This window comes from Aulonocara sp. 'chitande type north' Nkhata Bay, linkage group LG13, assembly GCF_057382095.1.
Source record: "Aulonocara sp. 'chitande type north' Nkhata Bay isolate Kocher_YH1m ecotype deep benthic linkage group LG13, A_spYH_male_GT1.1, whole genome shotgun sequence".
NCBI classification, from domain to species: Eukaryota; Metazoa; Chordata; class Actinopteri; order Cichliformes; family Cichlidae; genus Aulonocara; species Aulonocara sp. 'chitande type north' Nkhata Bay.
The window spans coordinates 1,048,803-1,075,603 of NC_141356.1; the positions used below are offsets into that span (position 1 = coordinate 1,048,803).

General features: G+C 42.2%; 1 protein-coding gene across 1 annotated transcript; it reads left to right on the plus strand.

Moving 5' to 3' along the window:
- Positions 1 to 1,193: 1,193 nt before the first annotated feature.
- slc18a2 (solute carrier family 18 member 2) lies at positions 1,194 to 24,828 on the plus strand. Its single transcript, XM_086258199.1, has 16 exons — positions 1,194 to 1,279; positions 1,385 to 1,563; positions 3,405 to 3,738; positions 6,073 to 6,131; positions 6,225 to 6,308; positions 6,766 to 6,858; positions 7,206 to 7,295; positions 7,383 to 7,426; positions 10,563 to 10,623; positions 12,245 to 12,340; positions 13,355 to 13,433; positions 17,606 to 17,657; positions 18,131 to 18,194; positions 18,276 to 18,395; positions 19,604 to 19,737; positions 20,137 to 24,828. The coding sequence occupies exons 2-16, from the start codon at positions 1,431 to 1,433 to the stop codon at positions 20,242 to 20,244; spliced, it is 1,551 nt and encodes a 516-aa protein (XP_086114325.1). The 5' UTR covers positions 1,194 to 1,279; positions 1,385 to 1,430; the 3' UTR covers positions 20,245 to 24,828.
- Positions 24,829 to 26,801: the final 1,973 nt, after the last annotated feature.

A 26,801-nucleotide genomic window follows, 5' to 3' on the forward strand; every position in this document is an offset into this window, starting at 1 on the left:
ATTAGTTACAACATAAACTAAGAAGCAGCTGGCAGTGGAGAGGCAGGTTACACAAAGTTAGTGTCGGGCTGTGTATCACCTCAGGGCTGGATCTATGGCTGTGCATCAGGAGCAGGTCACCTGCTAACCAGCAGGTTTGGTTTGCATGTCTGTGGGCAAGATGCTAACCAATTCTAAATGTGAGTGAACAGTAGCTACGAAAAAACGTGCTTGCATGAATTAAGGTGTCTGCTTACGTCGCCGCCCACAACTAGTCACAGAAACGGGCTGCCTGTCTGCTATCTTTTATGGCATGGTCTGCTGGGGCGGCAACATCTCTGCTGGGGACAGGAAGAGACTGAACAGGGTGATCCGAAGGGCCAGCTCTGTTCTAGGATGCCCTCTGGACCCAGTGGAGGTGGTGAGTGACAGGAGAACGGCGGCTAAGCTGTCATCCCTGATGGACAACATCTCCCACCCCATGCAGCAGACTGTGACAGCACTGAGCAGCTCCTTCAGTGGGAGACTGCGGCACCCACGGTGTGGGACGGAGAGATTTCGCAGGTCTTTCCTCCCCACTGCTGTCAGACTCCATAATAAAGACTTTAACTGATCAAGCACACACATCCATACATGTGCAATAACACTAAGTGCAATAATCCTTTCTGTCATCGTTGTATTTTTACTCAGTTGTATATAGTATTTGTATTTGTATTCTATTTTTATCTTATTGTATATTTATTTTATTTTATTCTACTGTATATAGTATTTTATTTTATTCTATTCTGTACAGTTGTGTACTGTATTTATTCTTATTGTATTCTAATTTTTGCCTCATAACTTTTGCACTGTCCACTTCCTGCTGTGACAAAACAAATTTCCCACGTGTGGGACTAATAAAGGTTATCTTATCTTATCTTATCTTATCTTATAAAGCAGGGTCTTTATCTTATGAAGCAGCACCTTGACATTAGGGTGTTGTAACATGCTGCCATATAAAGTGCGCTGAAAGCAAACCTGTGACACCATTAATGTTCCGGCTGTTGTCACCATTACACATGCATGCAGTGTTGTAGTTACTTAGCTCAGGAGCCAGAACAGTAGTCAGTGTGTACGATGAGTGACCTGAAGCCCAGCTGTAGCCTTTGTCCCGTTTGCGTCCTCGTGTCTTTTGTTTAAAGTGTATTATCAGGTATCTACACATAAAGGGGTGTGACGTCAATAGCGGGTCCAGTCAGTAGAAAGACCTCATCATCTCCTCCCATCTCTTGCCTCTCCAGCTCGTCCTTACACGTCTAAGGTAAGATTTCAGCGCTCACTTTCTCTTTTACTAACTTATCGTCAGTTTTAAAAAGCTGATATTTATTTTAACTTGCTGACCCATCATTGCCGTGTCTCTTTCCAGGAGTACTTACCTTTTCGATTGTATTGCGCTTTCGGGGACTTGCGCCATGGGGGGATTAGACGCACTCCGGCAGTTTAATTTGCTCAAATGGCTCAGAGAGGAGAGACAATCGAGGAAACTGATTCTCTTCATTGTTTTTGTCGCTCTGCTTCTGGACAACATGCTGCTGACGGTGGTCGGTAGGTGCTTTTCTCACCTTCTCTGTAAAGTTTCCTGCTCCGCTCTCTCTCTCTGTGTGCAACAGGTAGTCAGGTTTGTCAGTCAGACGTCTCAAAGAGGCGCTTCTTCTGCACTTCATTTTAATATCTACCTAAATCTGCCTCATCCAATTAAATGACGGCGTTTGAACGGTAGAGCCATGTAGACGCTGATAGCACATGTTTAACTTCACAGTTTGGTTTGACATGTACGGACGTCCGACTGCTCTCCATTAGAAAAACACACAGAAAGATCGGATTTAATGTCAGTTACACTGTAGGAGGAAACACATCTCTTCCTGTGCTTCTTATGCACGAACTGCTCTTCCTAAAAGAACAGATTTAGATTCCCTTCAGGGCTGTTTTACAAACAAATAAAAACATGTATGAAATTATCTATTTATAATTACTTTCTTTGCAACATGGCAGAATGTTACTGATAGTTTGGCTGCATTAAATGTTAATTATAACATATTCATCACACATCTCTGCTGTGCACAGACCTGCAGTTTTCCATAAGTGCAGGGAGAATGGATAAAAGCCTCCATGAGCACATTTTCACGTTTTATGAATTTAATAGCAAAGCTCGATTTTTGGTCTGTCATTTTAATTTAATTTAATCTTTATTTAACCAGGAAGTCCGTTAGAGTAACATCTCTTTTGCACGGGTGACCTGGCTAATGCCATACAGCATTACAATCAAATAACATCATAGCAGACAAAACAAGATACAACAGGTCAGAGTCAAAACTATTTAAATACGAGGTCCAGTTTATAAAGAACAGTCACCAAAGCAAAATACATACAGATAAGAAATAAATAAACATGTTTACGAATGTGTGTAAAAACAATAAATGCGTGTAAATGGACACACCCAGTTTACTCCAAGCCAAAGTATATTTTTAACAGGACGAGGAAGGAAAAATTAACAATGCAACAATAAATGCACTGATGATTGGTGGAGCTGATAAACCAGAGACTGATCACCAGAATGTGCAGCGTCAGAGCTACAACCCACAGTAAGATATAGAGGGACAAAGCAGAGCCCGCAGGAGAGCGGAGACACAAAGTTAATGACATTTAAGAGCGGCATGAATGCACGGTGAGTGAAAGAGAGGAGAGCAGAAAGAAGGTGACACCAGGCCAGCTTGTGCACAGCATGCAGGATGTTGTTGATCCTGATCAATTCATGTGTAAATATTTAGTGCTCTGAGTATGACAGCTCTTGGTTTGTATGGTTTTAATGGCTAATTTGCATCTGCCAATCTGTTCTACTAGTTGCAGTTCAAACATGGACTGTATACAAAAGATGGATGGGTTAGCTTGCACCACTGTGAATACACGAGCTGGCTGGCAGCTTCTCAATCACGCAGTAATAGTATAATCTGCTTTATCATTCGTTTCTATTTTAATGGGGACCATAGTTTACACATCAGGAAACTGTTACTCAGATCAAATCATTCGGAGACCGTCTTCTCTATCCAGTGTCTCTTTGCAACCACAGGATTTCCCCTTGCTAGAAAGCAGGATTATTGCTTTGCACAGGAGCTGCTTTGTTTGGAAATGTAAAAGTGGTTCCATGTGTTCATATTTGGAGCGTTTTTCCAAATGTAAAAAAACAAACTCTCGAGGGTGTCAGCCGAAGGGTTAGGGTTAGGGTTTGAGGTTTGTGCCAGTTTGAGGTTTGTGCAGTTCCTACAGAAATCACTCTTAACTTTCTGCTCTGCTGTCAGATGTTGCAATGAAGTCTGGATTAGCATCAGTCTGCCTTTCATGTCAGATTTCAGTATATTGGTTCTGTCTCTCCTCTTTATACCCACCAGTTCCCATCATTCCCAGCTACCTGTACACTCTGGATGAGTCGACAGACGTGCTTAAGAACAACACGGCACCGAAGCAGGATTCTCCAGCTTCCTTCCAAAGCATTGTGTCCTTATACGATAACACTGTTAGGTTGTCTGGGTTCAACACCACAGCTAGGACTACTGACCTGCTCCCTCTGACCCCTACTGGTACACAGCTCCCACCAAACTCAACCGACTGCCCCCGCTCCACCAACAAGCTGATTAATGAAAATGTCAAAGTAGGAATGCTGTTTGCTTCCAAGGCCACCGTGCAGCTGATTACCAACCCGTTTGTAGGGCCAATCACAAACAGGTAGGTCTTTGTAATTACTCTGTGTTTCTTTGTCAATGTATACGGTAGTCATTGAGCTGATCACCTTAGATTTAGGAGGCATTACGCCTCTTGTCACTTTTGTAGAAGCGTGCCAAATATTCATTCAAAACATACTCAAAGTTCTTGCATCTCTTGCACAGTTAAATTAGATCCTACATGTTTGTCATCTTAAAGTACAATCTATGTGTATTCTGTCAGGTCAAACGTTTTTTCTATCTTTCATTTAAATGACAAACAATACTCAGGGAAACAGCATGACGATGGATTTAAATGCATGTGTATCAGAATCACATAAGCTTACTGAGGTAATTCTGTGAAGATTCAAGAAAAGAGCGAAAGCAACAAAAAGAGTAACAGAACATAGAGATTGTATAACATGTTGCAAAAAACATTTTTAAAAAAGACAGAAAATAACCAAAGCAAACGTCTTGATGCTCAATCATCCAGGTAAGTAAATCTCCAAAAGTTGACTCTGTTCATCTGGACGTAGAGTTTTGTGGGAGAAACGTTTCATCATCACCAGGTGACGTCTTCAGTCTCAGCTGACTGCAGGTTTCCAACCTTATAAACAGGACATTTGCATAATGACTGAAACCAGCCCAGTGAAAGGAAATGATGAGTGAAGACAGACTGACAAAAGACAGGACGACAGGATGACAGTAGCACTGGCTTCCTGTCAGACTGTAGAGGCTTCCTGCTTGCTTGAGGCAACATTTTGGTTCAAATTTGTGTCAAGAGAGGACAATGTAGAATTCCACTTATGGTCTAATCTAAAACGAGAGAAGGAACAGACTCCCATTTGAAGTTCTTAGTAGGAAAACATGGTGAACGCGTGAGGTCGATGTGTCTTCGATGGTGCAGTGTCAGCTACAGCTGTCCGACTGAACTAAATAGAGCAGAATTCCTGATTAAACGTTCCTGCACGTGTGTGTCTGATTGTTCATACATGGGTGCTCCACAGTGAGTCACTCACTTCCCTTGAACTACATTAAAAATCCAGTTTTTAAAATATCTTTTGGATTCTTGAAGAGTTAAAATAAATTCTTTTAAGATGACATTTTTTATATTGTGGGAGAAAGATATTAATGTAAAGGGCAGTCAGTGCCATGGTTGAGCTCCAGCTTCCACGGCTGCAGATGTTATACATGATGAAGGAACCAAACTCTAGTGTTAAGCTTACATCTTAGAACACAAGTGTGAGAAGCAAAGATTATCATCACTGCACTATTAGCTGCTTGGTGAAACATGAGGTGACTGTGCCTAAAACTCAAACTCAGTTTACACCTGTTAGTGCAACAGTCTGCTGCGCTAACTGGCGTTTTACTAGCTCCCTTGAGGAAAAGCTGCAGAATTCATTTATGATTTCAGATAAGATAAATCCGGTCGTGTAGCCTCTACAGAGTAAAGTCCTAGTTTTACTTTATTTACAGTCCAGCCTGGTCCTGGTCCTGGTTTTCAGCCTTCAACCAGATTTCTGTCGCATGGTTACAGAGCAACTGATGGGGTTAGATTAGCTGTTGCTACTATTTCATTAAAATTAGACAACTTTTCATAAATGTCCATGGCTCAACCATCCATCGGCTGTCGACGTGAGAGTCCACCGCGGCGTGTGACTAAACTGAACCTGAATAAAACTGGAATAAAACACATGACCTGAGACATGTAAGATTTTATCGTGTTGGTGAAAAACACATTTGAACGGTCCTGAATGATTTGAAATCCTGCTGATGGCGAGAGAACATTTTCCAAACGGTGAATTAGACGTTGAGGGCGGAGGGAAAAGTGTAACTCCACCTGAAAGGCAACATTTAGTGTCTCATACAGACACCCACATATGCTGTAATTGAAGCAAAGAATGTGGTCCTATTACGGCTTCTTAGTCACCTTCTCTGCTGACGGAGGACAATACAAGGCCAGTCAAGCATGTCAGGTATCTAAGCTATGATTTTGTTTTGATGCGGATGGCAGCTTTCAGCCTTCTAATCTTCCTCCACTGTTCTGGTTAACAGGCTAACATTTAAAAGAGAATGCCACATGCAAAAGTAGCTTAGGGTTTGTCAAATCCTTTGCTATCTATCAAGTTTATTAATGATATTACATTATTGTGCTACGTGCTCTTTTGGACCACACTCTCACTCATTTAATAACTGTCCATCAATCCAATGCTTTCTTTCTTTATTCTCGTGAATTTCTGCAGCTGTGACCGAATCATCTTCCACTGATATTGTTATAAATGTCTCTTTTCTAAGCTAAAGATAAAGACTCACGTTGGACATTTCTAATGTCTGCCTTTTATCCTCTGTGGCCCTTCAGGATAGGATACCAGCTTCCCATATTTGCTGGCTTCTGTATAATGTTCATCTCTACTATCAGTAAGTTCCAGCAAACAAATGTTCACGATGAGAAGCAGCAGTTTTGCATCATGTCTGATGGTTCTTTGTTTGTGTTGTTGTCCTGTTGTGAAGCGTTTGCCTTCTCATCGAGCTACGCTCTGCTGTTTGTGGCCAGATCGCTTCAAGGCGTGGGTTCGTCCTGCTCATCTGTGGCGGGTATGATCTCCTCATCAGTCTTTAAATATTCACTGTTCTGTATATGTGAATGCATTAACATTCATTCATTGTGTAGAGCCCCTCTATTTAAGATCATCGTCCCAATGTGGACTTATAGGAAACTGTCTGTTTGAAGGCCTGAAGCATATCTGCAACATCTTGTTTGGGTGTGAGAACAGATCATCATTGACTTGATAATAAACTAGATTAAACTGGAAGATGACATAAAACAAATGATGGAGTTATAATCTGATGTGCGCTCAGCGCTCCAACAGATCTGTGCCCAACAACTCTATTGTGAGCCATGCAGTTTCACTGAGCAGCTGTTGTTTCCTGCGCTTATAGAGCAACAGTACAATGGCCTGTGTGTTGCATGTCGCACACATTGGCCTGCAGCGCTCCTGCTGAAACAAACACGTTCTGATCTTTTTCTGCCATACAACTGTGTGTTTTTCAGGGATGGGAATGCTCGCCAGTGTGTACACAGATGATGAGGAGAGAGGTCATGCCATTGGCATTGCCTTGGGAGGTTTGGCATTAGGAGTTTTAGGTATGTGTGTGTAGCTTTTCAGTTACTCTGTAAAGACACCAAATCTGAAATATTCACCGGATCTTTACATAAAACTCCAAATAAATGACAGCACAATAAAAACACATATAAAGTCTGCTTTGTCTGACAATTGCTACAGTGTTGCATTCACATGTGAACTGATGAACTGTCCAGGCTGAACATTGTATGCTGCAGCTTCTACTGATGCATAAATAATTGATGACAACAGAGAAGCTGTCATTTCTACACAGGAAATAAAGAAATAAGCAGACACAGCCTGAGCTTTGTGGCATCCTGAGTGCACTGTGGATTTGTCCATTACTCACCATTCAGCCTTTTCTTCACAGTTGGACCCCCATTTGGCAGTGTGATGTATGAGTTTGTTGGGAAAACAGCTCCTTTCCTTATTTTGGCATTCTTGGCTCTGTTTGATGGAGGTACAGTTGTGTTGCTTCTTTGTATCCAAACTAAGTCGTGCCTGCTAATCTCTGATAGCGATTTACATCAATCCACTGTCTTCACAGCTCTGCAGCTTTTTATTCTTCAGCCCACCAAGGTGACACCAGAGGTGAGTGTCCCTACTTTGATAACTCATTTCCTGTAAATGATCTGCCTTCATTAAGACGACCTTTACAGCTGCAGAACATGCTAAAGGCTATTTCAGTAAATACACAGCATGGAGTGAGAACAGAGAAGCTGCGAGACACGCAACATAACACCTGCTCCACCCTGTGGACATCCATGTTCAGACTGTGTGCATACACCAGGGCCATAATCAGAATACGTTATTTTAATTATATTTATGAAACCTTCTTTTACTGTAAAGAATGTCCAGGAGCCTCATGTCCACTTCCACCTTTAGCCACAATGGATGGTAACGATCTCTTATGTCATCATATGTCTATGAAATTACAATTTAAGCTTTTCCTGATGACAAAAAAGGAAACACAAAAGAAATGCAGTTTCCCTCACTGCAGAGGTCGAGAAAGGGAAACATGTGGCTCAATCCTGGAACCACAAAGAAAGGAAAAAGACTTGCATGCATCCATACAGGGATCATACTGGGTTCATACTGGGATCATACTGAGATCATACAGGGATCATACTGAGATCATACTGGGATCATACTGGGATCATACAGGGATCATACAGGGATCATACTGAGATCATACAGGGATCATACTGAGATCATACTGGGATCATACTGGGATCATACAGGGATCATACTGAGATCATACAGGGATCATGCTGGGATCATACTGAGATCATACTGGGATCATACAGGGATCATACAGGGATCATACTGAGATCATACAGGGATCATACAGGGATCATACTGGGATCATACAGGGATCATACAGGGATCATACTGAGATCATACAGGGATCATACAGGGATCATACTGAGATTCATACAGGGATCATACAGGGATCATAAGGGGATCATACAGGGATCATACTGAGATCATACAGGGATCATACTGGGATCATACTGAGATCATACAGGGATCATACTGGGATCATACTGAGATTCATACAGGGATCATACTGGGATCATACTGAGATTCATACAGGGATCATACAGGGATCATACTGAGATCATACAGGGATCATACAGGGATCATACAGGGATCATACAGGGATCATACTGGGATCATACTGAGATCATACAGGGATCATACTGGGATCATACTGAGATCATACAGGGATCATACTGGGATCATACTGAGATTCATACAGGGATCATACAGGGATCATACAGGGATCATACAGGGATCATACTGGGATCATACTGAGATCATACAGGGATCATACTGGGATCATACTGAGATCATACAGGGATCATACTGGGATCATACTGAGATTCATACAGGGATCATACAGGGATCATACAGGGATCATACTGGGATCATACTGAGATCATACAGGGATCATACAGGGATCATACAGGGATCATGCTGGGATCATACAGGGATCATACTGGGATCATACTGAGATCATACAGGGATCATACAGGGATCATACTGAGATCATACAGGGATCATACAGGGATCATACAGGGATCATGCTGGGATCATACTGAGATTCATACAGGGATCATACAGGGATCATACAGGGATCATACAGGGATCATACTGAGATCATACAGGGATCATACAGGGATCATACTGAGATCATACAGGGATCATACAGGGATCATACAGGGATCATACTGAGATCATACAGGGATCATACAGGGATCATACAGGGATCATACAGGGATCATACTGGGATCATACAGAGATTCATACAGGGATCATACTGGGATCATACAGGGATCATACTGGGATCATACAGGGATCATACTGAGGTCATACTGGGATCATACAGGGATCATACAGAGATTCATACAGGGATCATACTGAGATTCATACAGGGATCATACAGGGATCATACTGGGATCATACAGGGATCATACTGAGCTCATACTGGGATCATACAGGGATCATACAGAGATTCATACAGGGATCATACTGGGATCATACAGGGATCATACTGGGATCATACAGGGATCATACTGAGGTCATACTGGGATCATACAGGGATCATACAGAGATTCATACAGGGATCATACTGGGATCATACAGGGATCATACAGGGATCATACTGAGGTCATACTGGGATCATACAGGGATCATACAGAGATTCATACAGGGATCATACTGGGATCATACAGGGATCATACAGGGATCATACTGGGATCATACAGGGATCATACTGGGATCATACTGGGATCATACAGGGATCATACTGGGATCATACTGGGATCATACAGCACGTTATGCTGGGAAATGTGGGCATCAAACAGGAATGTGACATTTTTCACTTTATTTGAGGTTATCAGCTTCTTCTGCAACATTACAGAAAAATCTCATTTTTCAATGTTCCATCATCTCCTGTAATATTTACAGCTGTGATGAAATCAGAAGTATTGGCTTCATTTTGACTCCAAGATTGTTCACCCAGAGTTTGTAGTTGTGGAGTTTAAGAGGTTAAAGACTCATCGGACACTGAACAGCGACTCATTCAGGAAACAAAGAGAGAACAGTACTTTGGGGCCTTTATGGATGACACATGTTCTAAAATATTAATGAAGATAGCAACCAACTAGACAGGTAGTATTGGAAGCAAAGCAGTGGAATCTTCTTGAGTTCATTAGTGAATTCTTTTCCTAACCTTAGCTGCTCCTAAAATGTTGAGGGACATCTTTAGACATGTCACTAAGGCTCCACGGAGACTTGCAGCGAGGCAGAATAACCCCACTGGTTCCACTGGGCCCAAGTAGTAATTTATGGACTGGTTATTCAGACTGAAGCCAGCTATTTAGGCTCACTGCATTTATTCTTGTATATTATTCACCTTATTTTTAAGTGTTTGTCATGATTGCAGCATTCTCTGTCTGATTACAGACTTTTTAGGCACAGTGGTTGGTAACGTTTGTCCTAACTGTTGCACTGCATAACTGAAGTCACTATTACGTACATCACAAAGCACCTAGAGATGAGTGTTGGTGGGATTTGGAGCTATATCAATATAATTAAGTTAAACTGTGTGAACTTGTATAACAAAGAATCAGGATTGTGTTTACTAAAATGATCAGCTGTGTTGGCAGTGGCTCTCCAAGCTTTCTGCATACACTCTGTGGTTGTGCTCTCCTCCTCACAGAGTCAGAAGGGAACCCCACTGCTGACACTGATGAAGGATCCATATATAATAATAGCAGCAGGTAAGGGAGTGGTAGTACACAGTAGATGTGACAAACATCATGTCAGTGAGATATTGTGTTTTTGATGGCACTGGGAAGAGAACAGAAGGAAACAGCAGCCAAACAGAGAGCCAGCAGTTGCTTTGTTGGTCACACAGAAAAGAATACGGCTCCAAATTGTGTTGTGAGATGAGTGCTGCACAATCAGTCCACCAAAATAAACACTGTGACCTTATTGCAAATGCAGCTGCTCATAGTAAACAGCTGTGCCACTTCCTCTGGCTTTTATAGGTGCACTCAAGAATGTCCCTGTCGAGATGTAGTAATGTTTGTAGTACAAAGGGTACATGCGTACATTTATACAGTTCGGGCATCCAGGGAGTTCAGAATCCCCCACGGTCCCTGACATGGATTATCTTTGCTGGCCCACTCATCCTCAGGCAGCATTAGAGCTCGCAGTGTTGAATTGTGAGCTTTGCCTTTTGCATAGAGCTCTTTATGACGATAACTGTCTCGATAGTCAGACAGTCTCCTACAATAGTCATAATAACATCACAAATGGGTTGATTATAGCAGCAGTTATTTCTTTAGCAAAGGCAGATTTTCCGGGTACATGTAGAAGCAGAAGTTATATACAGGAAATATATTTGCCTTGATTTATTAATTTACCTCAAAAAGTACAAGTTACACAAGCACAAACATACTGCAGTCACAGCTTCTGTGGGAAGACTGAATATGACAGATGATTATTGTCATTCTGGTCCTTCGTATACTGTGGACTTTTCCTCAGATATGATCTTTGCCAACCAAACTCTGAGGTTGGCCTGTACCGCTCTCCTTTTACACTCTGTCGTGGGTGATTTCCATTCATAACACGGGTCTGCAACCACAAAGCTGCATGGGGTTAAATCACTGTTTCTTATAGATTTTCCATCTGGTTCAGTTTTCTTGCAAAACTCATGTTTTTAGTGTAGTTAAGCGTACAATTCCCCTTTTTAAACTGAAATCTGATATCCTGTACTTGAGTCAAAACCCATATCCCACAAAGATTTCTTACATTAATGTAATATTCCTATGAGCGAGACTCGAGAGAAACACAAATAGAAGATGGGAGGAAATGAGGGGGAGGGTGCGGCGGGTTTGATGGTGTGAGGAGCTCAGACGATCAAATCCAACCAGGTTTATTTTGTTCATAGCCAAAGGTAAGAAATCACAACAATGATGCATAGCTCATTGTACTAAAATATTGATTTTCATTCCTGTTGTGCTTTTTTTTAATGTAAACTCTTCATGTTTTGCAAAATAATAACTTCATGATGGAGGGAGATCATTTTTGGATTCAGGACCCAAAAAACATCGCATTGACCAAAAATCCCCCCACGCACTCGTTTTGTTTCTGCAGACCTGTGTGATGGATCACACTCAGCCTGGTCCCTCTGTCACTGTAAGGCCTTTGTTTGCTCCTCGTGTCTGTGAAATGTCATATGTCAGCTTTTCCCTGCATGTCAATTATGTGGCAACATGGGAAGAAAGAAAGCAGGCTGTACGCTCGTCGGTGTGTGGACGTCGGAGCTGGGGGAAAACGTCAGGTTAAAAACAGACGATAATTGACGCCGCACTTATCTTCAATCTTCATCCCCAGGTGCCATTTGTTTTGGAAATATGGCTATTGGCATGATGGAGCCAACTGTGCCAATCTGGATGATGGAGACCATGTGTGCCAGGAAATGGCAGCTAGGTATTTACAAAGCTCTGCTCTGCACACAAAAACACGTTGTTACAGCACCTTTATAAAAGGCACTGCTGAGCATCCTAATGCAGTTTAACAGCACACATGTACCACTGAGCTTGGGAAGGTGTAAATGCTGAGTTTGTGTTGCAGGTGAAGTTTATGATTACAACCCAAACTGGGGCTGCTTCTGTTGTTGTAGAGCATCCTCGCCCAAGTAAATGTAATTAACACGTCTGTGATAATGTCTATTAGGTCTGTTGTATTATAATTACACAAACAGAATGATCATTTTTGTGTAACAGCACAGTCAACCACTGTTTACAGAGTCCTTACAGCTCGTATACAATGATTATGATTAGGTAGTATTTTCATACAAATATCATGGCGGCAGAGAAAAGAGACAGAAGTGTCCTTGCACTGCTGTGTGAACACCACTCATCTGTTTCACAGTAAATATCTGCACACATGCATGTATGGTCACCTGCTTCCTGTTTCAGAAGAGCCGTTCTTCTACAGATCTCCCCCGGCTGAAAGGGAGTTCTTCCTTCCTGCTGTCGCCAAGGGCTTTCTTATAGAGGGCTGTCTCTATATCAGGGTCCTTACCTGTAGCTGTACACAAGCTTCCTGAGGCGAATGTTGTTGTGATTGCGCACTACATAACTAAACTTTAATTTCATTCATATACTACATTTATATTTTATATATAGTGATGTCATGTAAAAGTGCCACTTCGCCATCATGCCAGATAGTTTCCATACCAAGACTTCCTGTAGTCTGTGCTGTTATTAGCTTCTTCCTGCAGCCAGCTTTATATAAAGTCTGGGTCAGATAAAAAGGATGAGGGGGAACAGGATATTAGGGTGTCAGATGCTGGCAGGTGGAAAGCACAGGTCTTCATTACGGACAATAGAAGATGTACAGCAGCTCAGTGATGAGGCATTGATAGAGATCTGCTTATCTCTGGGAATCCTGGCTACACCTTCAGCCTCTCATGTCTCTGTGTGTCTGTTTCTGGCACAGGCGTTGCTTTCTTACCAGCATCCATCTCCTACCTTATTGGAACCAACATCTTTGGCACGTTTGCACACAAAATGGGGAGGTAGGAAGGGAAATTACTTTTATCTCCTTCTCTCTCTCTCTCCTGGTGGCTTTGTCATATCTGTTTCCGCTCCTCTAAATGAGTTTTCAGCGTTTTGAGTGTTTCTGAGACTGGCTTTATTGAAGCCTTGACGATACAGGGAATCTATCTGTCTATGACCCGAGTGCTATATTCTTTTAAGGCTGTTGCTAATGCCAGTCACCAGAACTGTTTTCACCATAACCCAAGTCGGAACATCACCTGTTCAGTTTACTAACTTCACCACTACAGAGACTGCCAGACAAGCGATGTTTATGTATAATGGGTTTTTTTAAACGTAAAAATCTTACGTGTTACATACTTTTTTTAGTCTTTCTTTACTTGGCATCCAACACATTTAATCCTTCTTGAGTTTTTTGACTTAATTATCAGTGATTAGTTGAAAACAAACACATGGTGTACCATGAGGGGCGTACACATTGAGAAATTAGAGAACTGTTCCCAACAAGACTGCAGCTCATGTCTTGAATTCTTGGGGTTAGCTCATGTTGCAACACTAAAAGAGGTTTAAACAGTCTTTTTCACAATATTTAACATGTATTATATGTCAGAGGTGACTAGTGTGCCAAAGCACAATCAAAGAATACACCCCGAAAACTGCACACATCTTGCAATTTTATTGTTAAAACAGCTATGTTACTTAGTAGGTACTGTACTTTTTATGAGTCTTCATAGGAGCTACCAGGTCCACCTCTGGGTATCTGCACATGTGCCAAAAATGCTCTTATTGGGTTGTCTCCCTGTTCACAAGAATACTTTGTACTGGTTGTTATACACCACTTTTCTACTCTACCTGAACACTCAATACACTTTTTTGTATTCACCCATTCACACAAGCACATATGTGCTTTCAAACATTATCACACATTTATACTACAATGGATGCGTCACATAGCAACTCTCCCCCAACACTTGGCATGCAGACCTGCTCTACGTCCTGAGCTACAGCCACGCCCCTCGCTGCCCTTCAACAGAAGACTGCTCAAAAACTAACAAAACAATATCTGCCCAAGGGATCGCCTGTCTTCTTCCCCCAATCTGTTCTACTATGAACATGATTTCTTTGAATGTTTTCAACCCAGCTGTGTAATCCTTAGAACTGGTTTGATGACATGACTGTCATTCATGTGGCTGTTATTCACAACTTTTAGATTATGTGGAAGTGAAAATATTGATTTTTATTGGAGGTTTGTAGATCTTACTCTGGACACAGTCTGAATATTTCACACTACATAGTTACAAGTGTGGTGCTTAAACAGGACAGTGTTGCCTTCAGCAGCATCGCAATGAGTTTTGTGAACATTTACAACATGTTGATCCTCTGACGACACAATTTAATGTTACACATTAGCCCGATAAACATAAACAGCTCCACAATGTAATGTAAGTCCATGGAAAAGCTTTTCCACTGTTGGGTAGCTAGTCAAAATTGGCATCAACATCAAACTGACTATATTTTTCTTCAACCAAACACAAAACAAAAACACAAGAAATGCTTTAAATAAAAGTTATAGAACTGTCATGGCTGCTGGGGCAGAATCTAAACAGGGAGGAAACTAGAAACAAGTAAAAAGAAACTAAAAGACCTGAGATATGGAACACAACACATGGAAACCTGGATCATGGGGAAAGTCATGGGTGTCACGTGGGGCACGCAGGCAGGGTGGGGGGTGCGCAGGCGGGGGGGTACGCAGGCAGGGTGGGGGGTGCAGGCAGTAACAAACAGAGGACGACACAGGGCTTTAATACACAGGGTGAACGAGGGAACGGGACACAGTAGGAGAGCACAGCTGGGAGTAATTAAACATGACAAGAGGCAAAACTATTATGTTTTCAAAGTAAAACAGGAAACATAACATAGGACACGGACTGTCAAAGTAAAACAGGAAACATAACACAGAGATGCAGCCTTGACAGGGCAGACAGAGCAAACATGGAAGACAGAGGCAGAAACAGGAAGACTAAGAACCGTAAATAACACTGAAACCAGTGACTAGAGACTCTAAGACGAAACATAAATAAACCTGAAATTAGATTTTTTTTTCAATCTAAACTTGATCTCCAAGCATAACCCTTGTAGCCAAACACAGCAGTAAGACATCTCTTGGTCACCAGGTGTGATTTTGCCAGAATGCTCTTTAAAGAAAGACCCACGACCCATCCTTGCCTTTTGGTTGAGGCAATGAGGTTCTCATCTAACGCTTCCCAGTCCATGGCTCAGTTTTGGTTTCATCTGACCACAGCACTTTCTCCCAAGCCTCCTCTGAACATCTTTTAGATGTCCACATGCAAATTCAAGACAGGCTTGAACATGTGTCTTCTTGAGAAGGGGGACCTTGCAGGCACTGCAGGATTTTTATCGAACTACCTTCAGCTCTTTAACAGGTTCCTTCAGTCTAGTTTTGGGATGTTCCACCACCTTCTCATTATCAGTTGCAGAGCTGTTGTTGACTGCTCAGATCTACATGTAGAATGACCTTTTTCAGTGGGAAAAACATTTCATCACTCATTCAAGTGACCTCTTCAGTCTCAGCTGACAGCAGCTTACCCAAACCCATAAACAGGACATTTGCATAATGACTGAAACTACCATCACGAGTAACAATGGGCTGTGACTATTAGCATGTAAAATGTCACAAGCATTGATGCCATGAGAGTGTTGGGGAATAGCTGCAATCACACTATTGTAAGATGGTGAAAGACGTACCCAAACAAACAGTCTGCTTTCATTTTTGAAAAAGTCCACAACTGTGTCACCAGCAAAGCAACCCCCCCCCCCCCACACACACACACACACACACCATCACACTTCCTCCTCCATGCTTCACAGTGGGAACCGTGCATCGAGACCATTGTTCACCTTTTCTGCTTCACACAAAGACCGAGCAGGCGGAACCAAAGATCTCAGATTTGGACTCCTCAGATTTCCACTGGTCTGATGTCCATTCCTGTGGTTCTTGGCCCAAACAAAGTCCTGGTTTCTCAGCAGCTGATCATAAAGGCCTGATTCACACAGTCTCCTCTGAACAGCTGATGTAGAGACGTGCCTGCTACTGGAGCTCTGTGTGGCATCTATCTGGGCTCTAATCTGAGGAGCTGTGATTTCTGAGGCTGCTGACTCAGATGGATTCATCCTCAGCAGCAGAGGGACTCTTGGTCTTCCTTTCCCGGGGCGTCCTCATGTCAGACAGTTTCATTGTAGCGCTTGATGGTTTTTGCGACTGCACTTGGGGACACATTAGCAGTTTTCCAGACTGACTGACCTTCAGTTCTTACAGTAATGACAGGCTCACCTGTGAAACCATGTTGGTGACTACATCATGAAGCTCACTGAGAGCAGGTCGAGGGTTTGCAGCCGTGGGTGGCTACTTTCAGAAATGTTTAGAGATATTTACCATTATGACATTCATAATTCCATATATCTTGCTTAATGAATATTTGATGTCTTCAGTTTGGATCTACAACGTAGAAAGTAGTAAAATAAAGACAAACCATTAACCATGTCCAAACATCTGACTGGTAGTGTACACCATATCACTGTGGCCTGCCCCAAGGATCGAGTCCTCCAAGAAAAACAAAGTTCTCTGATTTCCTTACATGGAAGACTGAGCATGCATCGATATTGCTTAGCTCAGCGGTCCCCAACCCCCGGGCCTCGGACCGGTACCGGTCCGTGAGTCGTTTGGTACCGGGCCGCGAGAGTTGAGGCTCAGGTGTGAAATGTATAGTTTTCAGGGTTTTTATTGGTTTTCAGCGTTATTTTGTTATTGTTTTTATCGTTAACTCGGTTTTCCTGGGTCTTTTCACCTGTGTTATGAATAAATCTTCTTTTTTTCGGTACTAGTTTTATTTTGTTGTATTTATCCGCGACACCTTAAAGGCCGGTCCGTGAAAATATTGTCGGGCATAAACCGGTCCGTGGCGCAAAAAAGGTTGGAGACCGCTGGCTTAGAGGTTGCAATGATTATTCTGACATTGTTTGATATTGTTTGGTTTGTGCTTACATGAGTCTGTTTAAGAAAGAGGAAGTACAGACGAGGTTCTGTTTAGCCTGGAAAATACATTTTATATTCTCATGAAAGGAAATCTTCCTCAGTGTGGTAGTGACTGATTACTTCTTGTCTCCCTTACAGATGGCTTTGTGCTCTTATTGGAATGGTTGTGGTTGGGATCAGTGTAATATGTGTAAGTATGTGACAGTCAGCTACATCACTAGAATAACTTCAGAGGTCACCTATGGGCAATGTTACGAGCCCTGTTGAGTAAAAAGTTTGAAATGGACCTGAAACATTGTTCTTTAAATGTAAACAACGCATGCATCATGTAAGCCAGCTGGTATAAATGTAACTTTATACCCATTAAATGTTCACTGCAGTATGTAGTGCCTTATGTGTGTGTTAAACCAGATAAGGACTTTTTATATTTAGAAAAGCTAAAAAATGCTGGAGCAAGAGTCACAGCTCTGTATGTGCCTGATAAACAACACAGATTTCCTGTTTCACATTACTCTGCAAATCCAGTTCTGCTAATGGGAGTCTGACTTCTCAATGGTTTCCATGATCAAATCTAAAAGCAACTGTCTTTTTTCACTGTTTTTAAAATTGCTGATTATTATATATTTTATATTATTCATTCAAATGATCATTTGTTTGTTCTAGGTTCCCTTTGCTAGAGACATCTATGGTCTGATTCTTCCTAACTTTGGTGTTGGTTTTGCCATTGGTAAGATTACTACGTGTACTGATTCCACCTATGAATGTGTGCAGACTTTGATCAGGTAAGAGCATTATGATTGTGTTACAGGCATGGTGGATTCCTCTATGATGCCTATAATGGGTTACTTGGTGGACCTGCGGCACGTGTCTGTTTATGGAAGTGTGTATGCGATTGCTGATGTAGCTTTCTGCCTGGGATTTGCAATAGGTAAGCAAGAGCAAACGCCATAAAACATCCATATGTTTTAACCTCGGGCTAAAATAGCAGTATCAGTTCCTGGAAACCTTTTGTCATCTTGCTTGTGTAATGGTGTAGAACTAATCCTTGGCTAGAGACACACAGAGGGGAAATGATTTACAGCTACAGTCATTGCCATGGCATTCATGCATACATCGTGGACATGAATGCCATAGCTATTTATGTTTAGGATTTCTTTGAGCTGTTCATATTTAAGTGTGGAAGCATTGTATAACATATTCCAAAAAACGTACTCACCCACCCAATCAGCTCATTGTTTTGAGGAGTTGCATTCACTTCGATGGACACAGGTATTCTACAAACATCTGTGATAGAATGGGTCATTCTCAGGAACTCAGTAATTCAAGCATGGTACCATGATAGTGTTCCACCTGTGCAACAGCTCCACTGGTGAAATTTCCTCACTACTAAATATTCTGCACGACTGTTATAACAAAGTGGAAGGTCTAAGGAGTTTGGAAAGAAAAGCGTCTGGACTTCTTTAAGTTGCTTGAAGACGTTTCACCTCTCATCCCAGAAGCTTCTTCAGTTCTAAGGTCAAATGGTGGAGAGTCCCAGATATAAACCTAGTGGGAGTTTCCCCCCACAGAGGGACAAAAGGACCCCTGATGATCCTCTAATCGCCTGAGCCAAGGTGTGAAACTGGGTGTGGGTCACAATCAGCCAGAGTTTCGGGTGAGCTGTGAAACCTGGCCCCACCTTATCATGTGATTTCCTGAGGTCAGATGGCCCAGGATGTGAGTGGGCGTTAAGGCGACTGTCTGCCACACCCGCTTTCACACCATGGCTCATGTGATTAGAGGATCATCAGGGGGTCCTTTTGTCCCTCTGTGGGGGGAAACTCCCACTGGGTTTAAATCTGGGACTCTCCACCATTTGACCTTAGAACTGAAGAAGCTTCTGGGATGAGAGGTGAAACATCTTCAAGCAACTTAAAGAAGTCCAGACGCTTTTCTTTGCAAGCTCCTTAGACTACGATGACCTGGATGACTGAGAACCTTCACAGACAACAAAGTGGAAGCATTTGGAGACGAAAGCAACTCAGACACAAAGTGGCAGGCCACATAAAATCTGACCGCTTAGCTGCTCTGCAAGGTGATGAACTCCACCAAAGAAACAGACTAAACCAGTAAGTGGTCCGTTTTCTCCTGATGCAGGTCCATCTATTGGAGGTTCCATTGCTGAAAGTATTGGCTTCCCTTGGCTGATGACCATCATTGGAATAGTGGATATAATATTTGCTCCTCTCTGCATCTTTCTGAGGAACCCACCAGGACAAGAAGAGAAAATTGTAAGAGTCCAAATACACCTAAATACAGTCAGCCAGCTCCTACATTTGTCACAAAACAGCTGTGTGGTAGTCCAAGGGCAGAGCCAACGATTCGGGAGACAGGAATGAATTCAAAAAGCAGTTTTAATGCTGTTACCTGAGAGAGAAAATTAGAAAAATCAGATCAGAGAAGCACACAACCATGAGGGAACACGTGACAAAGCACGAGGACAAACTCAAGCAATAAATACAGAGAAATGCTCCTGAGCTAACACCAGAAATGCAGTGATTATGTTACACAACTTGAGTACAATATGTGAATTTCAAAATTCAGGTTCTGTCAGAAAGTTTTCAAAATCATGCACAGTTAAAAAAAACAAGAGCAGCCACTGAAACACTTTTCAACAACTGTCATTTCAGGCGATTTTAATGGACACAAACTGTTCAATGAAGACGAGATCGTACTCTACTCAGGGGGCATACTACCAGGGTGAAGACATGGATCCAGAATATGACGATTATGATTAACAGGACCCCAGCCATGCAGGGTAACCCTTCAGAGGATCTATTTTGTTGTACAAAAAGAAGGAATAGAAGAAAATCACAGCAAATGAAACGAAACAGCCAAGATATTTCCACGTGAATGTCCTGCATTCAATCGTCACTGTTCACTGTCTTCTTAGCAGTTGTACTGGAGCAAACCAAAGTTGTCCTTTATCTGTGGTCTCAAGCGCATTGTGTTGCACGTATTTTGTTTAGCCAACAGCCTTATTCGATGGGAGCAAAACACCTTTTAGGTGCAGTTTGCTGAGCTGTCTTTATCCATGAACTGGACATTCAGTTTTAACATAACAGCCCTGGGTATTAGTGTCAGATTTAGGTGTGTAACTTGGTATTAAAAATGGGGATTTGTGCGATAAGTGGAGTTTGTCAAAATCCAGGAGGATTTGTCAGACGATTTCTTTTGCTATTTCCATGAAAGGCCTCCCCTGCACCGCTGCTGTAGATGACCTGTGTCAGGAAGTTACTTAGATGAGGAATGTATTCTTAAACACATTATCAATACATGTTTATCCTTCTAGCAAGAACACAGACTGCATGTTTTTAGAATCTCTGCAACCTTCAATGATAAAAGTCAATTAGAATAAAGCCCATGTCCAGATTACACCAGTGCTACCAGCATATACCACAGCTTAGTCACACGCATACTTTAGCACAACAGCGTGGACCCCGTCTTGGGGCTCTGGTCTGCAATGGTCGGCTTACTAATAGAAATAAACATGTTACAAAAAGTCTTTACAACTATTTTCCTCATTCACAACAGACGTATGAGGTACTTTTTAAATAATGTACACATTATTGTGTGAATGCTTTGATGAAAGGCGACCCTACACAGGTCCTGTTCATGCTGCTGGTGAAGCATTTGTCTGCTCTGACGGAAACCAATCTCCGGGTTCTGCCCTACCTTCAAAGCCTATTAGACAGTTTATATGGTTTATGGATGCAACTTGCTAACCACTCTAGCTAGCACTGATTTCACTCATATGGACAAAAGTACTGTGTTGCTGACACATTACCCCTGCATACTGTGCTCAGCCATGGAAACCAGTTACTGAGTCAGCAGTGTTGATTTTTACACAGTAGCATTCAGTGACCCCCGACTGTAACTTTACCTGTTACACTGTGGCTGAGCTGCTGTAACCATAGCGACTCTTAACTCTGGAGGGGAGAGGTTTGAGTTTATACACCTGTGGCATTGTCACTGAAAACACCTGGATTCCAATACTTTTGTCCATATGGCTCCAAAACAGCAAACCTCTACGTGTGAGTCGGGAAAATAACAATGGCATCATGAAGGCTGTGTCCATATGTGGACAGTTCGCTGTAGGCAGAAGAGCAGAGTTGTAAGAAGACACATTGGACCTTTATGCTTTCTATTGCCTCAAAACTGCCAGTGTAGTTTCATACTGATTAATAAATCAGTGTCTGCAGCAAAAGATTTGGACTAATTACTGTTGCTTTAAATGTTCCAGTCTGACTGGCATCTGAGAAGTGCTCGTTATATGTCATAGTTTTGGCAAACGAAGAGCACCAACGTCCGTTTGGACACAGTTTGGTTTGTAATGTTAACTGGACTCAGGTCTGGGCTCCTTCTAATGGCTCAGTGCATACTGGGACTATGAGCTGGATGACTTCATAAACACTGACACAATCCTGACTTTAACCGTAAGCTCTTCACTTTCTAAAATAGTGTAAAAATGCATAATTGCAAGACTTTGTTGGGCGCAGAGTTTTATGTGTACTGGAATATATTTATTAGAACAAAAATTCAAAACAGACAGAAGGAAACTGATTTAAAATAAAACTTTAATTCATTCATTTCTGAAGGGAACCAGATGAAGCATACAGATCCTGTTGGACAACACAACAGCATGCAGTTTCTGCACTGATTTTTATTGTGGCCAATAGTGGAAGCAGCAGCATTTTGATTGACAGTTAGAAGCGTGTAACCAGCTGCGGTTGAGTATGGGGTAGGGTTGTTTCCTGGTGACCTTGCCCTGAGCCTTTCTGAGCCATCATTAATGTTGTTTCTTACATCTGTGCTTCCTGTGCTGTGTCAAAATATCAGTTATGGAAAAGACAAGAAGTCTGTGTTGAGAAGCTGTATCTGTTTAGTACAATCACAACGAGCTCCACCAGAGCGGAGGACTAGGTCAGCATACTGGAGAACATGTTTATTGTTGGCTTTGATATGTTGGCAGCTGGCAGCAGCTGTGTGCTATACTGCTAACCTAGAAACACTTGTGATTGCAGCGATGTGCTCCTGCATTCTGCTGGCTTGTATGTATGAAGTGCATCTGCAACAAGAACTAGCAAATACAAACATCCGTGAGTCAGGATTGTAAGATCGTAAGCTTCATGTGTAGCAGTGGCAATGACAGCGTGAGTCAAGAGGGCGTGGCCACATTTAAATCAGGTACAGAATGTGACTCATGACGCAGTGTGACTGGATGTCATTCACAATCATCATTCGTTTATAGGTGACCCCAGAAACATCTGAGTTTGTAATGATAATAACGAATCCTTAATTAAATTGCTTGATAGAAAATAAAAACACATGCACAGGGTCACTTCAAGTCAAATTTATTTGTACGGCTCTATTTAGACATGAGGTAAATCAGAGCGTGTTCACAGAGGGAAAGAAAGTTTAAAACATACGATAGTGTGTATGATGTGCACGCTGTGTCGAGTACACAGCGTGCACATCATACAGTACTATACCGGGTCAAGAACATAAGCTACCTTCAGCTGCTGATGCACAACGGATGGACCGTTTGATCTGACGCAGACAGTCTTGGCAGTGGCAGGTATCCCCTCACACTCTTGAACCTCGATGTGTTAACCACTACACTATGGAGCAATGGTGTGAATGTTATATTAGAAGTGCAGAACTGAACTGACCTTCTATTACAAGCTTAATTCATCCCAACTGAAAGCAAAGACAGAGAAACATCTGTATCATGACAGCGTAGCTGACCCTACAGGATAACTAGCTTGTGCAGCAAATGATTATTGAATGCAAGCTGGATTCAGTGCAGTTTTTGGCTCCGCCCCGTAACCTTTGAACCATCATGAGATTATGTCTTAAGATAGATGACAGATCATTTTTTGTTTCTTTGTAGTATAGCGCTGTTTGTCAAAATGTTTGTAAAACTACAAACTAATTAGTTGTTACATTTTGATGGCCTTGTTTCTTAAAAAGGTTCTTGTAATGTTTATGGTGTTTATAATGTACTGAATCTTGTGCCATATGCTTTTTCTTTTTCCTCTTTCTGAACTGTGAAAACCTGTACTAGATTTAAGCAAGAGTAAAACACTACCATTAATATAAACCATCTAGACTTGTTTATCCAGAACGGGCCTCGCTGGACTGAGCTGGGATCAACACGCCCAACACGCCTCTCTGAACTCTAACGACCAATCTACGAGTCGTTTCTGGGTATTTTTGTGCACGTTTTGTGGTTTTGGTCAGAATCTATTGAAAATATGTCACTCTGTCAGTCTTATATGTATTTGACTGGATTGTTTTTCATACTTGTGGGAACACCATATGCTCTATTAAATGTTGTATACTGTGCAAAAGCAGTTTTCTCCGTAAAGACGACACCTCTAAATATCTGGACGGTGAATTTAAAACACTGAGCATTCAGACCAAATGTTGGTCGAGCTGAGGCTTCATATCATCCACATGATACCTCAGAATGTACACAAAAATAACATGCGTGTGGCTAACACGTAGCACTTTAACAGGTCCCAGAAATCCTCATGTTGATTAGTCGTGCCGAGCGCTTGAAGACAGCAGATGGGTTGTCATGACGGGGGAATGTGGGAGCAGACACTCTGTAATCAGGCTGTCCATCTCAACACTGGCCTTCAATTACTTTGCAGATGCTCACACGATACCTCCTTTCCCTCTTCACTGAAGCCTGAAACACTTGTTCTTGCAGCAGTGTAGGTGAACCAGAGCTTTCTATGTAATATTACATTTCTGTGTGCAACTATTTTACAAATTAGTTTCACAATTTCTGAAGGGGGCGGGGCTATGGCCTTAAATGGTACACTACACAGCCTTCAATGAGGAGCTGGGGACACGCTATCAAAGATCATCATTCAATGACACTAGCAGCGGTGCTGTCTCTGCTGTGATGATTATCATTTTCAATGGTAAAGCAAAACAAAATCCTTAATGCGTTAAAAAAAAAATAGCAGAGATGGTAAATGGCCTGTATTTATATAGCGCTTTACTAGTCCCTAAGGACCCCAAAGCGCTTTACACATCCAGTCATCCACCCATTCACACACACATTCACACACTGGTGATGGCAAGCTACATTGTAGCCACAGCCACCCTGGGGCGCACTGACAGAGGCGAGGCTGCCGGACACTGGCGCCACCGGGCCCTCTGACCACCACCAGTAGGCAACAGGTGAAGTGTCTTGCCCAAGGACACAACGACCGAGACTGTCCAAGCCGGGGCTCGAACCGGCAACCTTCCGATTACAAGGCGACCTCCCAACTCTTGAGCCACGATCGCCCCATAAGTGAGAAGTTATCGATGTATTTGATTGGAAACGAGTCTACAGCCTCGCTGCTAATTTCACACTATGTTCAATCCGTTGCACTTTGTTATTAGACTGTTTTCCAGTCATTCAAGCATCATTTGCAAATGTTTAATCAGACTGTTTCTTACTGTCGATCACTTAAAACTGTCAAGTTATCTTTGTGACTCAGTTCAATGAAAATTTTAATGAATTAATTAAATATGTGACTTAAAGGCAAAATGAAGACATTTAAATGGCCTGCCTGCATTTGTATAGCGCTTTTCTAGTCCCTAAGGACCCCAAAGTGCTTCACACTACATTCAGTCATCCACCCATTCACACACACATTCACACACTGGCGATGGCAAGCTACATTGTAGCCACAGCTGCCCTGGGGCGCACTGACAGAGGCGAGGCTGCCGGACACTGGCGCCACCGGGCCCTCTGACCACCACCAGTAGGCAAACATGGGGTTAGTATCTTGCCCAAGGATATTTGGCATGCAGCCAGGATGCAGCCTGGGATCGAACCACCGACCTTCTGATTAGTGGCTGACCTGCTCTGCCACCTGAGCTACAGCCACCCAAATTCTAAACTTAAAGGATCATTTGAAAAACCTTTTAGAGGTTTTAAAGAATTGTTTAAGACATTAATGGGTTGGTTATTTTGGGGGTTAACCTAGTGCAACCAAAGAATACAGCAAAGGTACTGAGACATGGCGTCAGGCCACTCGTATACGGTAAATGAAAGGCTTGCACTTGGAACTTAAAAACTTTCTTGGGTTTCAAAGAACAACTTCTAAAAAACTTCAAGAGGAAACTACTGCAGCGTAGAGAAGGGGACCTTATTTCTGTCTCCATGAACTCTTTCAGCGTAGCTTTGTACTATTCACAGCTCAAAGTAGCTTTCTCTTTGAACTGTGAATATTTCCACATTAAGAAGCTGCTGTCAAGTGTTTTCACAGGTTAGTCTTATTCTGTATGTCTGTGAAGGAACGTCTCTTTCAGACAGCAAAAAAGGCCATGAACAACTGTATTACACAACTTTGGCTCTTTGCAGACATCAGCACAGACAGCATGCTAACGGTAAGCTAGCCAAGACTGAAGTGAATGCAGGCTGCAGCATTCACAGCCCAAACTTCAACACAAAGAGCAGTGTTGAGTAGTCAGTCTCCGTTTCTAAAGCACAGTCACTGTTGTAATCTTTAAAGTCTGTGCAGGTTTTGCTTTGTGTTCATGCTTAAATACTGAGACAGACACGTGTGTCCTCGTTAGGATAGGGATTTGTGTTAGTGTGTGCACCTGCAGCCTACAGGTTTATAGTGTTAACTGGTAATTATGTAAGAATGTGTTTCAGGTCATTTTACAGAGAAATGCAAAAGTAATGTAACAAGTAGTGTAACAAATGACATGCTCCTGGGAGTAATTAAGTAACAAATGCTTTTTGGCAATGGTGGTCACTCCCAATGTGGAGCCAACGAGAGCTCGATGAGAATCGAAAGGAAAGTTCGACAAGTGATATTGAGAATGGAACGGCTTTAAAACAGCCTTTCACACTGCCATTGGTCCCGATTGGTAAATGTAGCTTAGCTCTTCCTAAAACACCCTCTTATATGTTCCCTTTCTTTGACCTCACGCTGAGCCAACAGTAGAACAATCGATCTGAAACTGAGCACTTAGAGCAACGTAAAGGCTGAGGTTTTGATGCACATAAATACATACATGCACTTTTCCTACTGTGTGGCAATTTTAGCACAGAAGTCAAACTGTACAACGTTGTCATCATACATATTCACACTGGTCTTTGCATGTAGCGTCATAGGTGCACCTCTCATGAAAACAGGCCCAACTGAGCAGCTTTCCCATCCATAGATGGTCCTGGTTTCTGTGGGAAATATGGTGTTGGCTTTAAGCCACTACGTTTCCAAATTCAATCTGAATACACCGTGCTAGTAGTGTCATAGCTAACTTTTGGTTTTGGCCT